General features: G+C 43.1%; 1 protein-coding gene across 5 annotated transcripts in view; it reads left to right on the top strand.

The window, feature by feature from the left end:
* The window catches only part of RHBDL2 (rhomboid like 2), a 37,792-nt gene extending 22,880 nt beyond the window's left edge, over positions 1-14,912 (top strand). Inside the window, exons 6-9 of one of the 5 annotated variants that reach the window (XM_087727658.1) lie at positions 9,610-9,670; positions 11,470-11,531; positions 11,636-11,651; positions 11,743-12,593. In XM_087727658.1, the coding sequence (XP_087583784.1) occupies positions 9,610-9,670; positions 11,470-11,531; positions 11,636-11,651; positions 11,743-11,759 (156 nt within the window). In that variant the 3' untranslated portion in view covers positions 11,760-12,593. Of the gene's footprint in view, positions 1-9,609; positions 9,671-11,469; positions 12,594-13,055 lie in introns of those variants that run through there. The other 4 variants (XM_014067502.2, XM_087727657.1, XM_087727659.1 and 1 more) reach the window with 4 other exon arrangements.
* The last annotated feature ends 1,538 nt before the right edge of the window (positions 14,913-16,450 follow it).

The raw sequence follows: 16,450 nt of genomic DNA, 5'->3' as shown, positions 1-16,450 counted from the left end.
GCAGATAACATGATGGATTATTTGGAAACAAACAACATCTTGCCAGTAGAGCAAAAAGGCAACAAAAGAAGGAGTAGGGGCACAAAAGATCAGCTTATAATTGATAAAATGATATTAGAAAATTGTAAGAACAGAAAAACGAACTTGAATATGGTCTGGATTGATTACAAAAAGGCATTTGACTCACTGCCACATAGTTGGATCATAAAATGCTTAGAAACAACTGGCATTAGCAAAAATATTACATCCTTTACTGAAAAGGCGATGAAACAATGGAGAACTGAGTTGGCAGTAGGGAATGAGATCTACGGAATGGTTAATATCAAGCGAGGAATTTTCCAGGGTGATTCACTTTCACCTCTTCTCTTCATCATTGCAATGATCCCACTATCAATAATCTTAAAAAAAATGAAATTAGGCTACCAAACAGCCAAAGAAGCTGAAAAAATTTCGCATTTACTATATATGGATGATCTGAAACTCTATGGAAAGTCAGAAATAGAAATCCAATCATTGACAAACACAGTCCGAGTATTCAGCACCGATATTTCAATGCAGTTTGGCATGGAAAAATGCGCCACTGTATCCATAAAAAGGGGCAAAATCACTGCATGTGAGGGAATTGAAATGCCCAATGGCCAATTAATTAAATGCAAAGAAAATGAAGCCTACAAATACTTAGGCATTCTGCAGTTGGATAACATCAAGCATGGAGAAGTAAAAACTATTGTCAGGCGAGAGTACACCAACAGAGTTAGGAAAATTTTGAAATCTAAATTGAATGGTGGAAATACAATCAAGGCCATAAATACCTGGGCAATACCAGTTATAAGATACACAGCTGGTATAGTTAACTGGACACAAGCTGATTTGGACCTTTTGGACCGAAAAACCAGGAAACTAATGACAATGCACTACAGTTTACATCCACGTGGTGATACTGATAGACTATATCTGCCCCGAAAATCAGGTGGCAGAGGATTATTACAAGTAAAGCAAACAGTTGAAGAAGAAAAATATGCACTGGCTGATTATTTAAAAGAAAGTCAAGAACATCTATTAATCGAAGTAAAGAACAAAAATCTACTGAAGGCCCAACAGACAAAACAAGAATACAGAAAAGATGTGATAAAATCAAGAATGGAGAGTTGGCAGAACAAAGCACTGCATGGCCAATTTCTGGAAAAAATAAAAGATAAAGTGGACAGTGAACAAACTTGATTATGGTTAACAACAGGTACATTAAAGAAAGAAACAGAGTCACTAATCCTGGCTGCGCAAGAACAAGCTATCCGCACAAATGCCATTAAGGCCAAAATCGAAAAATCCTCTGATGATGCCAAATGCAGACTTTGCAAAGAAGCTGATGAAACTGTTGATCACATACTCAGCTGCTGTAAAAAAATCACGCAGACTGATTATAAATTGCGGCACAATTCAGTAGCACAAATGATCCATTGGAATTTGTGCAAAAATTATAATATTAAAACAGCAACAAACTGGTGGGAACATCATCCTGAAAAAGTCACCGAAAATCAGATGGTCAAGATCTTGTGGGATTTCCGCATACAAACCAACAAAATACTGGCGCATAATACACCAGACATCACACTGGTTGAGAAAAATAAGGTCACAATCATAGACATCGCAATACCAGTGATAGCAGGGTCGCCGAGAAAGAACATGAAAAAATCACAAGGTACCAGGACTTAAAAATCGAAATTCAATGACTATGGCACAAACCAGCAGTGATAATTCCAGTGGTAATTGGCACACTGGGTGCTATACCAAAAGCACTGGAATTATATTTAAAACAGTTAAAAATTGACAAAATCACCATCAGTCAAATGCAAAAAGCCGCACTGCTTGGATCTACATGCATATTACGAAAATACGTTACGACGTCCTAGGCCCCTGGGTGGGGCCCGACTAGTAACCAATGCCAAATCCAGCGAAACAACTGGCCGCTGTGATAGAATTGTATAATAACAACAACAACAACAACAACAACAACAACAATAAACAGAAGGAATAGAACTGGCAAATAGAAATATAGTGAAAGCAAAGGATGATGGTTACAAGTACCTAGGCATATTGGAAGCAGATAACATTTTGAATGGAAAAGTCAAAAGAGTCAATGCAAAAGGAGGGTCCGCAAAATATTAAAATCAAAGCTGAATGCTGGAAACATAATTAAAGCCATTAATACATGGGCAGTTCCAGTAATACGCAACTCAACTGGAATCATCAACTGGACTCTGGCTGAACTGGAAAATCTGGACCGGAAAACACACAAACTTTTGAATATGTACCATGCTTTACATCCACGAAGTGACAGGTTGTACCTGCCAAGAAAATAGGGGGCAGGGGGCTATTTCAAATCCATCAAACTGTAGAAGAAGAAAAACGAAGTTTGAATGATTATGTGAACCAAAGTACAGAAAAATTGCTGCAGGCTGCGAAAATGGAGAACAGCATAAAAACAACAGAAACAAAGGCAGAATATAAGGAAAAACAGCTGGATGACAGATTAAATAGATGGAAAAACCAAAGCTTTGCATGGACAGCACTTGAAAAATACTGAAGGAATACGTGATGACAATTTGACATGGACATGGCTTAAGATGGGAACTATAAAGAAAGAAATGAAAGGTTTAATATTGGCTGCTCACGAACAAGCTAATGCCATAAAAGCGAAGATAAAAAAATCCACTGACAATCCAAACTGCCGACTTTGCAATGCCAAAGTTGAAATTGTTTCACATTTAACATGTGACTGCAGCAAAATCACGCAAACTGATTACAAAGCTAGACATGACTGAGTTGCTAAATTAATCCATGGTCATTATGTAAAAAATACAACTTTCCTGTATCCAAAAAGTCATGGGAACATAAAGTCGGAAAAGTTGTCGAAAATGAGAAGGTGAAGATCTTGTGGGACTTTCAAATACAAAAAGATTGACATTTAGAACACAACATGCCAGATATCACAGTTGTCGAAAACTGAAGCGTACAATTTATTGATATTGCTGTACCAGGAGATGCCAGAGTCAAAGAAAAAGAACTAGAAAAAATAACAAAATATTGTGACCTGGCCAGCGAAACTACGCGATTATGGATGAAATGTGACATTGTCATCAGGGCACTTGGTACCATGTCCAAGAATTTTATAAAATACATCAAGAAATTACAGGTTCCTGCAACAACAGCAGCGGAACTGCAAAAAACTGCGCTACTTGGAATATCATACATCTTAAGAAGATACTTGGTTGATACCTAGGATGTTGCCAGCAACCCGTATCAATCATCAGCACCAGTCAATAATATTTGTGATACATTTTTCAATGTTCAGTTGATTGAGTTTCATGTTTAAAGAATAAAAGTTAATAACAATATAACATATCATAACATACTCTCTATGCACATCCCCTTGTCATGGGGGAGGTGCTTGCAATGCTGAGAGATTGAGAGCTATGTTGGCCAATATTACAAGGGTCAACCCATTTCAGAAAGGTCTTAGCAGAAGAGCCAGACTAAGCCTATTGCTAACCCATTTATTATGATAAGAAAACAGAAAAAGTATCCTATACCAGATCAGTCTTAACCCAGGTCAATCAGGACCACATCAGATGTTAGAGTCACTCAGCACCTGTTGCCGGTTGGTTAAGGGACTCAGAAGATGGCTGAGCAACCAGGGCCTAAGTCTGTAGGATTACTGGAAGAACATCAACTATAGACAAGACAAAAACTGAACTGTGTTTCAAAATCACACCATCATGAACTGTAATTATAAATCGGAACCAACAAATTAGGACTAAAAGTGAATGTTTGAACATTGTAAAATAATTTATCCAGACTCAAATATCCCTGAACAACAATTAGAAGATCAGAGATTCATTACAAGAAATAAATGTTCAGGGAAGTAAAACTGGAAGAGATTCAGTAAAATTATGAAAATAAAAGACCCAAAGCAAATAGTAGAATGAAACCCTGATAACAGCAATTTAGAAATATGAAGGAAACAACTGATTGAACTACACACATCATTGCTTAGGAGAAGTAATAACAGCAGAACCAGTACAGGTCAAGTCTGAAACAGTGCATGAACCAACCTCCTGACAAGAATAATAAAAAGAGAAGGTTTTGGCATATTTAAAATTATCAGTAGAAAGCCCAAGACTGCTGGCATTGAAAGCAATGCCCAAAACAGACCTATAATAAAGGATGTGAACAAGGTGTTTGAAAGGATTAAAATAACATCAACCAAACAGACCAATCAGCTTGTCTACAGTACAGCTGTGGTGGTTACAGAACAACTGGGTACTGAAATTAGAAAACCAAAAGCAAAATTGTATTCAGTCCCAAAGTGGAAGATCAGACTGGATGCCAAAGAAAGAAAGAAAAAAAGAAAGAAATTAAGATCAGATGTGAGTAATTTTAAAATAAACATGAAAGTTGATTTTTTTAAAACCAAAGAATGTAAAAGATCAGGACAAGTGTAATAAAAAATATTGACAATAGCACCAGGAAAACTGAAAAAGCTTAGGAAATCATAAAGGAACAAATAACAGCAGTAACTAGGAAAATTGAAGGCTTTGAGGCACAAATCATCCAAATTAAGCAAAAGCAGCTATTTCAATCAGACCAGAGGAGATTCTGCCAAAATAGAAATGACAATAGAAATTCTTTTTTATAAATCCAGTTTTGGAAAGATCTATGGAAAATCTTCTATAGGTAGTCTTTGACTTAGGACCATAATGGAGGCTGCCCATCCAGCTACCTAGGACTCAGCCAGCTCTGAACCTCAGCAGCACCAAGCCTACCTTACTGCTTTTTGCAAGATGTGCCCAGCTTATGCCTTGCAAGACGAGGCTCGGCTTTCCTCCAGAGGCTGCCTCATGGCAACCAGGTACAATTCTGCCAGCAGGTGCCATTTTTATCATTGTCTAGTGCTGGCTGGGGAATTCCGGGAGTTGAAGAACACAAGTATTAAAGTTGCCAAGTTTGGAGACTCCTGCTCAAGCGGGCTCCGTTTGTTATGTGGCTGCACAAACAAGTGGCTTGTGAGGATAGCACAGGTTTGCATAGCGAAAAATTGAAAAAATAATTTTTTCCAATGAAATGAACAGTGAAAGATAATGAAAAATAGTTGCCAAAAATGATCAGGTTAAAATATTGTGGGATTCCTGAATACAGACTGATAAAATCTTGGCTCAGAACACACTAGATTTAACTGTGGTTGAAAAGGAGAAAGCATGGATAATTGAGGTGGCAATACCAAGAGATAGTAGAAAAAATAGAGAATAAAATTCTAATAGAATAGATCAAGATCTGAAAATTGAAACTGAAAGATTATGGCATGAGCTGTGATAATCTCAGTAGTTATTAGCACACCAAAAAAATCTTTCACAGCATTTAGAAAATCTGCATTGACAACATTTCTGTTTATCAATTGCAAAAGGCCAAATTGCTTGGATCTGAATATACTCTGCTAATATGACATCCCATATGGTTGGGAAGAACTGAGTGCAAATGAAAGCCAATTCCAGCTAAGAGCAAGCGGCTATGGCTTCCATTGTTGTGAACAGAGACTGTAATAGAGCAATTGGGTCTAATCTAGGGTGACCAGACGTCCCGCATCTGGTGGGACAGGCACGACTTTTCATCATTTTTCCCGCGTCCCGCACGGTTCTCAAAAAACCCCGCTCACTGATTGGCCTGGACTCCAGCCAATCAGTGAGCTGGCTGGGATGGAAAACATGGCGTGCTTAAAGTTTTCCATCCCAGCCAGCTCACTGATTGGCTGGAGTCCGCTTAGCATGCTGCATGAGTCGCAGGAGTCTCCATTTCTTTCGCCTTCGCGGCCGTTTGCTTTGTTTTGCTGCTTCACTGGTGAGTAAACCAGGAATTAGTAACCTGCGCGGGGTTAGTGAAACAGCTGCCCCCGCCCTCCTCCCCTTCCCTGTGTGAGAGAAAGGCGCCCACTCGCCAAGCGCCGCCGCGCTGGTTTCTTCGTGCCCCTCCCATCCCTCTGCCTCCTCACACCTCCACGCAAGAGCGGCGGAGCGAACGAGCGGCCACGGCTGTCGTTTTAAACGAGGCTCCGCTCGCTGCTCATCCCGCTCCGAGCTGGGAAAGGGGCGCTTTGGCAGGGCTTCCGCAGCGCCCCCAAGGACCGTCGCGCCAGGTCGTCGTCGTCTGCTGCTGCTGCTGAGGGCCTTTAGTAGCCGGCGCGGGGTTAGTGAAACAGGCACTGCCGCCGCCGCCGCCCTCCTCCCCTTCCCTGTGTGCAAGAAAGGTGCCCACTTGCCAGCCCGCGCCAGCCCGCTCACCCTTGGGCTCCGGGGGCAGCACCTTCCCAGCTCCGCCGCTGCCGCGCTGCTTCCTTCGCGCCCTGCGGAGTTTTCCCTGTGTCTCTCAGGTCGTGCCCGTCCTGTGTGCGAGAAACTCTGCAAGGCGCGAAGGAAGGCGCTGGGGAGGTGCTGCCCCAGAAGCCCAAGGGGGGGCGGGCGGACTGGTGAGAGGGCGCCTTTCCATGTGTCTCCCGGGTTGCGCCTGTCCTGTGTGCGAGAAAGGCGCCCGCTCGCCAGCCCGCTCACCCTTGGGCTCCGGGGGCAGCACCTTCCCAGCTCCGCCGCTGCCGCGCTGCTTCCTTCGCACCCTGCAGAGTTTTCCCTGTGTCTCACAGGTCGCGCCCGTCCTGTGTGTGAGAAACTCCGTAGGGCACAAAGGAACCAGCGCGGCAGCGGCGGCGTTGGAAAGGTGCAGCCCACGGAGCCCAAGGGTGGGCGGGCTGGCGAGCGGGCGCCTTTCCCTGTGTCCCCCAGGTGTGGTTGGGAGGGAAAAGCGCTTGGCGCGAAGGACTTTCTTCCAACCAGCGGAACCCCCAATCGCCAGGGGCATCGGACTCCAAATCCCATCGCAGGAATCCCCACTCGCCAAGATCATAGGACTCCAAGTCCCATCCCCTCCGCCCGTCCCCACCAGCGCAGCCCCTGGTGCAATCGGGCTGTGATCGGCGGGCGTCCCTGCTGCAATCCGCGCCGCCCGCCGCATCAGCCGGAATCTAATTCAAGTGATCTTAATCTTGACAGCGTTGTTGGGGTCTGCAGGTGAAGAAATTACTTTAATCAGTGGAGTAAAGTTCTTTCTTTTGTTCGCCCGAGCTCTGATGTGGGGGAAAGAGAGGACTTTCCTTATGCCCGCATCAGAGCTGGGGGGGGGGGGAGAAAGGACTTTACACCACTGATTAAAGTAATTTCTTCATCCCAACAACGCTGTCAAGATTAAGATCTCTTGAATTACATTCCGCTGATGTGGCGGGCGGCGCGGATTGCAGCAGGGACGACCACCGATTGCAGCCCGGCTGCGCTGGCGGGGACAGGCAGGGGGGATGGAACTCCCCACTCGCCAAGATCGTAGGACTCCAAGTCCCATCCCCTCCACCCGTCCCCGCCAACGCAGCCCCTGCCGCATCAGCCAGAATCTAATTCAAGAGATCTTAATCTTGACAGCGTTGTTGGGGTCTGCGGGTGAAGAAATTACTTTAATCAGTGGTGTAAAGTCCTTTCTCCCCCCCCCCAGCTCTGATGCGGGCGTAAGGAAAGTCCTCTCTTTCCCCCTCATCAGAGTTCGGGCGAGCGAAAGAAAGAACTTTACCCCACTGATTAAAGTAATTTCTTCACCCGCAGACCCCAACAACGCTGTCAAGATTAAGATCTCTTGAATTAGATTCCGCTGATGTGGCGGGCGGCGCGGATTGCAGCAGGGACGACCACCGATTGCAGCCCGGCTGCGCTGGCGGGGACAGGCAGGGGGGATGGAACTCCCCACTCGCCAAGATCGTAGGACTCCAAGTCCCATCCCCTCCACCCGTCCCCGCCAACGCAGCCCCTGCCGCATCAGCCAGAATCTAATTCAAGAGATCTTAATCTTGACAGCGTTGTTGGGGTCTGCGGGTAAAGAAATTACTTTAATCAATGGGGTAAAGTCCTTTCTCCCTGTCCCCCCCCAGCTCTGATGCAGGCGTAAGGAAAGTCCTCTCTTTCCCTCTCATCAGAGCTCAGGCGAGCGAAAGAAAGAACTTTACCCCACCAATTAAAGTAATTTCTTCACCCGCAGACCTCAACAACGCTGTCAAGATTAAGATCTCTTGAATTAGATTCCGCTGATGTGGCAGGCGGCGCGGATTGCAGCAAGGAGGGCCGCCGATTGCAGCCCGATTGTGCCAGGGGGTTCCGCTGGTTGGAAGAAAGTCCTTCTTGGCGCCAAGCGCTTTCCCCTCCCAACCGCACCCCTCTCGCGTTCTTCGGCCCGCTGGACCAATGGGGGCCCGGGGTAGGCGGAGCCCGGCGAGCCTCCCGGGCTGAGAAATTGGAAGGAGCAAAGTTGCGAACGCTCCGAGGAGTGAGTAAAGCGCCGCGCTCGGAGGAAGTAGCGGCACATGATTGGAGCGGGAAGAGTGGCTGAGTTGGGGCATCCTCGGCATCCCCAGGGTGATCTCCGGGCCCCCGGCTTCCCCATCTCCTCTCCTATGGGGAGACGTGCATCATAATGTTGTAAGCTGCCCAGAGTTACCTGTGTGAGAGGTGGGCTGCCCTATGCATTTGCAGGTGTGCGCTGGAGAGAGAGTGAAAAAGAGAGGGAGAAATAATTATATTAATTAGATAGATCAGTGTTTCTCCACCTTGGAGACTTGAAAGTGTGTGGACTTCAACTCCAAGAATTCTGGGAGTTGAAGTCCACATACTTTAAAGTCTTCAAGGTGGAGAAACACTGAGATAGATGATAATGAGATGAGGGAGGGGGAGAGAGAGAGACCATAACTAGATAGACAGATAGGCAGGCAGATAGACGGATGGATAGAGAGAAAGAGAGAGAGATAGGTAGGCAGGCAGATAGATGGATGGAGAAAGAGAGGGGGAAAGAGGGAGAGGGATACCATAACTAGATAGACAGATAGGCAGGCAGATAGACAGACAGACGGATGGATGGATAGAGAGAGAGAGGATGTGTATAATTAAGGTGACCAGACGTCTCTAGCGAGGTCGTGGGCTGGCAGTAACCGCCGCGGCCAGCTCCCCCCCCCCCCCGGTCAAAGGTGTCCCTCTTTACCAATCTGAAAATCTGGTCACCTTAGTCTAATCGTTAAAGCACCAAGCTAGAGACTTCTTTGTCTGCCACATCTGATGAGGTTGAAACTCTGGCATAGCTCTCCTCTTGCTCAGCGCAGACAAGCCCCACAACCACATCAAAGTAGTGCTTCCTTGTGGATAAAAACAGAGCAGTTTGGTTTAGTGGTGAAGGAGGCACCAGGCTAGAAACTGGACACTCATGAGTTCTAATCCTGCCTTAGGCACGAAAGGCAGCTGGGTGATTTTGGGTTAATCGCCAGGGGATGGTGAGTTGTAATCTCAGGACAGCCGTGAAAGCCAGCTGGGAGGCTTTGGGCTAGTTATGGAATCTTTTAAGACCCTTTCAAATCTCCATATTCTATAATTCTGTGATCTTGATTTAATTCTTTGGTAATATAATTTTACTTTCTGGTAAGTAACTTATAGCTTGAAATGGAATTGTTTTAGAGTTTGTTCATGTCTCTTTTTCTTTCAGAACTTCCGAGAAATGATTCCTCTCTTTGGAATTGCAAGACTACTATTCATTGGCTTAATAGGTAACTTTTTTAATGTTCTCTTCTCTGAGCTAAAATTGGAGAATTCGCCATTCTGCTTTTTCTGTCTGTCCTTAGTGAAGCACATGTACACTTCTATTCTTCTTTCACATGCAGTTATTCAGGGGGGAGGGGAGTTTGTATTTTGGCATCCTCTTACAGTTTGGATAAGGGTGGTATGTTAGGATATTTAAAATAAGCCATGTTCTGTATAATATCAGAAAAGCTACTGGGGTTTTTTGGGGTCTTATCGAAGACAAAATATACTTAGGGATATTTGCAATGGAGCTGTTACTATTATTTTTAATAGTAACTTTGGGGACAAATTTTGAACTGAAGGGATTGTGGGGAATTTGGAAAGGAAATTTGGAGTAGTGACTGACTACAATGCATTAAATGGCTTCTCACGTTCATTTTTGCTTTGCAAAAGAAAAATGATAGTCTGAGGAATCTGCTATTAAAATTTGTAGTAAATTTAACAAGTACTTGGTGGTTGCATGCTGATATAAACTGAGAGGTGAAAAAAAGAGGAAATTTGCCTGGTTTCTTCATTCAGAGGTTCTGTAATAAAAGATCATTATGAAATGATGCCTAAGAACATCCTGCCATCCCCTAGCTAGCTGGGAGTTCCTAGGCTTCCTTCCCAGAACTTCTCCATTTGACCAAGTGCTAGAAAAAAACAGGAAAGAAGGGCACTTTGGATCTTTCCACACAAAACTCAGAAATACAGAACTTTATCATCCTTGTACTAATTCTGAAACATGAGGCTGGGCAGGCTTGCATGTGCAAAAATGAAAGGAGAAAAGGGGAAAGGAAAGGCTTTTATAATGTATTTAAAGCGAATCTATGGATAGAAAAAAAGATTATTGGAAAAAGGAAAATGTGTAAAAACAAGTGTATTCCAAGTAAAACCAATGCAATCAACCCACCCAAATCAGTCACTTGTTGCCCCTTTGACCAATCCTTGGGTTTTACCAGATGTTTATTACAAAGAGAATAGCTGGAAAGAAATCACCTGTCACTTGTTCTGGGTGCTTTTAAGAACTTTGGTTTCTGGGAAATGGGCAATATATTTAAACCAACCTTTGCGGGAGACTGATTTTGGCTTTGCCCAATCAAGGACAGTGCTGTATCATGGTGCCCTGGCCAAAGAAGCAAATTGGGAATTATTTTGGATAAAACTCACCTTAACGATCTAGAAGAAATCGTAAGGGGCATTTCATGGGAGAGGCTCTATTAAAAAACAAAAGCACAATTTCATTTTCTCAGCCTAGGATCAGGTTATTAGGTACCGTCACACCAAAGGTTTCTTCACCTATGCCTTTTAAATCATAGTTATCCATAACATTTTGTTGGCATCTTGTGTGATCTGTCAGTGGTTCCCATGGCTTCTTAATGTAGCATACTCTGCAGACTAAGTGAGGCAAGAAGGCAGGCTTCGTGGTATGCCTTGCAGAGGGCACAAATAAGGGGCTGCTTTCCCCAAGTCCCCATTCCTGAGTCCACCCAAGCTATCAGTATTAATGGGGAAACCAGTCCAGTCTTTGCTCCTTGAACCTTGTATCTTGCTATGCTCCACGATGTGTTTGGGGGAAGAGAGATTATGAAGTAGACTGGACAGAGAAGGCGACTCCAGCTTTGTATGGCCTTTTATGGAGAGTCTTGGATTTCACGGCAGGGCCAGAGCCAGAGCTCTCTGCTTTTTTAAATGATACCTACCTACTTATTCTTTTGGGAACAATCTCTCGATTAACGTGCAACACTGAAAAGTTGGTTTCTGACCATTTGCCTTAAATTCTTAGTTGGAACAGATGTAGGATTTGCTTTGTACAGAAGATTTCTCTCTCCTTCAACTGGGATTCAGGTGAGTCCATATTTTCTGTTAAAAACTACCTTCACTCTCTTAACTTGCTGCCAATTTGCCGCCAAAGCTGATAAATAATCTGTCATTCTTTTATTAATTTTCAGTGCAAACTTACACCAGGTACTTTTTCTTATCACATTATCTGAATGTTGCATTTTCTCCCTCTATATCTTGTATTCCATTGATTTGTTCTCTCCTTTTCCCTTTTCAGCACAAACCTCAGGATAATTAATTAATTACATTTTTATGCTGCCCACCTCCTCTATAAGGTGACTCTGGGAGGCTTGCAAGTTGTAAAACAAATAAAATATATTAAAATGTTAAAAACATGCAGATTAAAATTTTAAAACTATACAAAAACCCAAATTAAGAAATGGGCAGCATGGGGGTGAGGTCTTTACCTGGTCAACAATCTCCAGCAGTGAACACGCCCCTCAGGATCCCAAGCCAACCGATAAAGTCAAGTTTTAATAGCCTTCCAGAATTCCAAAAGGGTGGGAATAGTTCTCACCTCCAGTGGTAGAGTGTTCCACAGGGATGAAGCCACAGCAGAAAAGGTTCTTTTCCTTGAACCGACCTGCCAGATTCCTTAGCAGACGAGATCCATAGCAGACTTCTTCCATGGTGCAAGTTGAACATGCTAAGTTCCATTGGGAGAGAAGGCTCCATAGGTACCTTGCATCCATGCTATACAGAGCTTTAAAGTTAACAACCAACACCTTGAATTGGATCTGTAAGCATCCAATGCTTACAGTACTGAGTTGCTAGCATGGACCTGATTAGTTCTAATCCTAATACCAATTTTGTTGTATTTAAGTACAATGACAATAAAGATTATACTTATTACTGGGCAATCTGTGTAACCAATGCAGCTTGCCCAGTAATGGTATTAGGATTAGAACTAATCAGGTCCATGCTAGCAACTCAGTACTAGAAATTCTAACTATGACTGCATTTTCTCCGTATGAATAGAACATCCTATTCAGAGATGCAGTTTGGAGATGTGTTTTTAAGAGGAAAGCAATTATTTCACAGAGGCCCCGAATCAAACGTTCTCATCAGAATTGGGTACACTGAGAGGGGGGGAGGGAGGGAGGGAGGGAGGGAGGGAGGGAGGGAGGGAGGGAGGAGAGAGAGAGAGAGAGAGAGAGAGAGAGAGAGAGAGAGAGAGAGAGAGAGACTGATTCTTTGAATACAATAGCTCTCTAGGGATAATTTTGGAAACCTTCTCCTTATCTTCTAATTTCGTTCTTGTGGCATCTCCATTCTTTATCCCTGTTTGGTTAAAGGAGAGTCTGCTACTTGGGAGCTGTTCTTGCAAATCCTTTTGGAGCTGTCCTTGTTCATGCTTTGTAATGCTGGAAGCATCAAAATCCTGCATATTTGCCAATATTTCTGTTTTGGTTTTCACTAATGCTGCAACCATCTTTGTGTTGTCCTTTGGCTGTTTGCACCAAAGATTGACACTCCAAGCAAAAATACAGCCATTAAAAATATGTGTGTATGTGTGTTTCCCCCCCTAAGGTTTCCTTTGTGGCCCACATTGCAGGCGGCCTTGCTGGAATGTCGGTAGGTTATGTCATATTCAGCAATTTTGATAAAAGTTTCATTAAAGATCCAAGATTCTGGATTTGTATAAGTGCATTTTTAATCTTTGTGGTACTTGCTGTACTGTTCAATGTGTTTTTCTCACCAGCAAACCAGTAGAATGCAACATTCAATAACATTGTATAATTCTGAAGGATAATTTTCAAAATCTTTTAAAAATCTTATTTTGTTTTCATATTTTTATGGCATCATCTTATACTTTGTATGAATATATTGTAATATGAAGCTTTTTAATTGCTAAATTGTTCAGACTTTTAGAGTCATTATGATTTTGTTGACAGTCTTTTGCTAGAATTTTTTTTGTCAGTAATGGATTTGAGTTTTCAGCTCCTGCTTGTATCATCAGCATCAGTGACTAGATAACTGCCAGGTCTTCTGTCACCTTCCTTTTTGACTTTATTTTTCTAAGCATTGAGGGGCTGCTCCAATGACTCTTGCTTTTGAACTATACATGGCAAATTATTTGCAGTGCTGTGCCACTTTCATTTGCACAAAATCGTGCTGATAACTGACAAGCCGATCGTGTGCAGATGGCCTGCCTTGAGAAAGGTGAAAGCTTCCTGGTGTCCAAATGCTTTAGAAGGGATTCCTAAGATCATCAGCCTGCATTTCTTCCAGCATCATTTCATACCTCATAAATGGTAATAGACTGATTTGAGTGGACAAATACATTCATTTTGAAAGGAGGCCAACACATTTTTCATGAAAGGATGTTTCAGGCTGGGATATGGAACTGAAACAGCACCAATTGCCCTTGTGGGTGAAAAAAAAATCCTTACTCTCTGGGACCTTCGATACTTACTGTCCAGGGTATTCTTTTGAACATGTATGAGTTGGGTGCAATCTGCTGCTGATTCTCCATTCTGTGGAATTGGTTGTATTCAGTGTTGACGGGAGGATAGAATGTGGAGGATTTCCACAACTTCATATTTAATACCAATTGTTCCCTTTCCTGGGTAAAGAGGCACTGTACATGGCCACTTGGGCTTTGATCACTCCTAAAATGGATTACTGCAATGTACTTTACATGGAGCTGCCCTTGAAGAACCTCCACAAGTTTCACTTGGTCCAGAATGCAAAAGCAGAGGCAATTATGGGTGCGTTTCATTATGTCCATATTATACCTTTGCCTTGCAATCTATACTGGCTCCCAATTTGCTTCCAGGTGCAACTACAGGTGCTTGTTATTACCTATAAAGTCTTACATGACCCAGGGCCAGATATTTGAAGGATGGCCTTATTCCTGCATTTTTTATCCCTAGCATTAGGTCAGGCAGAAAGGGCTCACTTGAGGCCTGGGGTGTCAAACTGGCGGCCCATGGGCTGGATGCATCATGCGCAGCCCACCCCAGCTCCATGAATGGGGAAAACGTCATGAAACATAATGCGACGCAGCAAGTTTGACACCCGTGCTCCAGGCCCTGTCAATCATGGATTGATATATGCAATCTCCTAGAAAACAAACGGCTTTCTCACCTGTGTCTGCCTCCTGAAACCCCATCGGTCCAAAGTTTGGCTGGTCCTGACCATGTTACCTTGCAGAAGGTCCAGAACACCTGCTTTCCTAGGCATGGGGGCAAAAGTTGGTGTTTTCTGGAACCATTTTGTGTTAGTTGGCCGATTTATATATATATCATGTACGTATGTGTATATATGTGTACACACACACAGAATTTATGTTGCATTTCTAAATCTTTATTAGCTGCCCAGAATCAAGATGGGTGGCCAAATAAATCAATTTAAATAAATAAAATTAAAACTTTAAATAAACAATTGTATGTGTGGTGTTTGGGGAGACTGAATAGAAAATGCTAGCATTTTTATTCCATAAATCTTGTTCCGTTGGTATGAAGAGATAAGCTTGCCCAAGCTCCCTCTTTAAACGGTAGCAATGAAGGAAGGAAAGTGCTTCTGTCACTGGTACTTCCCTCACAGATGTGCTGGATTACCATTCTCAAAATTCTCAACCAGCAAGTTTTGGGGAAGCAACTGTAATTGGCTTTCCATTGAGATGGAAAGAGGTATTTGGAAGTGTTTGGTATTTTCTCCTAAAGAGTATTCAAGGCCCCTGCATGTGTTCAAGCATAAGGCAAAGGGAACATAGTTCCAACTTCCTTTCTCCATGTTCTTCCAATAGGTAAACTAAATTAGAATACAGTACTGCAGGTTAACTCATTGCTTACTCCAGGAGTTCAATTCTGAGCGGCTCAAGGTTGATGAAGTCTTCCATCCTTCAGAGGTTGGGTAAAATAAGGACTCTGTCATCGGTCCAATTAACAAACCCAACAAACGTAGCACTCTCAGGAATTTTGAATTCCCAAAAGCAAAACTTGAATTGAATACACCATTTTGACACTGAAGAAAGCAAAACCGGCTCTAACTTTTCCAGCGCAATATTGCATAGTTAAAGAATAGAGTTCTCCCCTCCTCCCACTGGACAGGTCACATTGTCCAATTATGAATTGTTATTTTGTTTTGAGAACACTTCATGTCTTGGCCAACACCTGCAGAAGCGTCCTTGGTGGGGGCTGGATTCTCACGGTTGGAGTCTGCAGCCTCTGCATTCCATCTTTCTCTTCCTTCCCACCAATTCTTTGGCAAGTTGAAAAGTGCTAATATTCACAGGAAGCATAAGCAAATTCAATCTTGACAGATCCAGATTGTTGGGGCAATTTGCTAACTTTTTAAATCACTTAGAGGGCTCTAAAGCACTATGGGGCCTTATATAAGTCTAAGTGCTATTGCTATTGCTATAGCTACTGCAATTGTTATTATCCAAGAAGGAAACAGGCTTATGGCTGAAAGTAGTGACATTTAATCATGATAAATACAACAGTTGGGCTGAGAATAACTGATTGGCCCATCTGACACAGGTAGCGGTAGCAACAGCAGCAGCAAAAAGAAAGAAGAGCCAAGGCCAGGAAGGGAAGTATAAGAAGAGGGATTGTTATGTGTTGTGGGAATCCAACTCTTCTCTACAAAGAAGTGGGATTCTACGTTGGCATGTAATTGTACATTTCCTTATTGTTTTTACACAATTTATATTGCCCATGTTACTCTTAAGTGACTCTTAAGTGGCATACAAAGAAAAACATTAACACAGTTTATACATATAAAAAAGCCCAGAATCGGTTAATATATGTCGGGGTGGGGGTGGGGGGAATCATTCCAATTCTAGCCCCTAAGATTGTTTCTAATTTTATTTAGATTCCATTTTTATTATGGCAGCAAGCATATCTAATTCCTTCTTTCACCTGTTTCCCTCCAAACAACAACACCTCTGTGGTGGTTTGGGCTGAGAGAAGAGGATT

Source organism: Thamnophis sirtalis, unplaced genomic scaffold, assembly GCF_051295495.1.
Source record: "Thamnophis sirtalis isolate CommonGarterSnake01/CBP01778 unplaced genomic scaffold, rThaSir2_p1.2 scaffold_13, whole genome shotgun sequence".
Classification (NCBI taxonomy): domain Eukaryota; kingdom Metazoa; phylum Chordata; class Lepidosauria; order Squamata; family Natricidae; genus Thamnophis; species Thamnophis sirtalis.
This window is presented reverse-complemented; position numbering and strand designations above follow the sequence as displayed.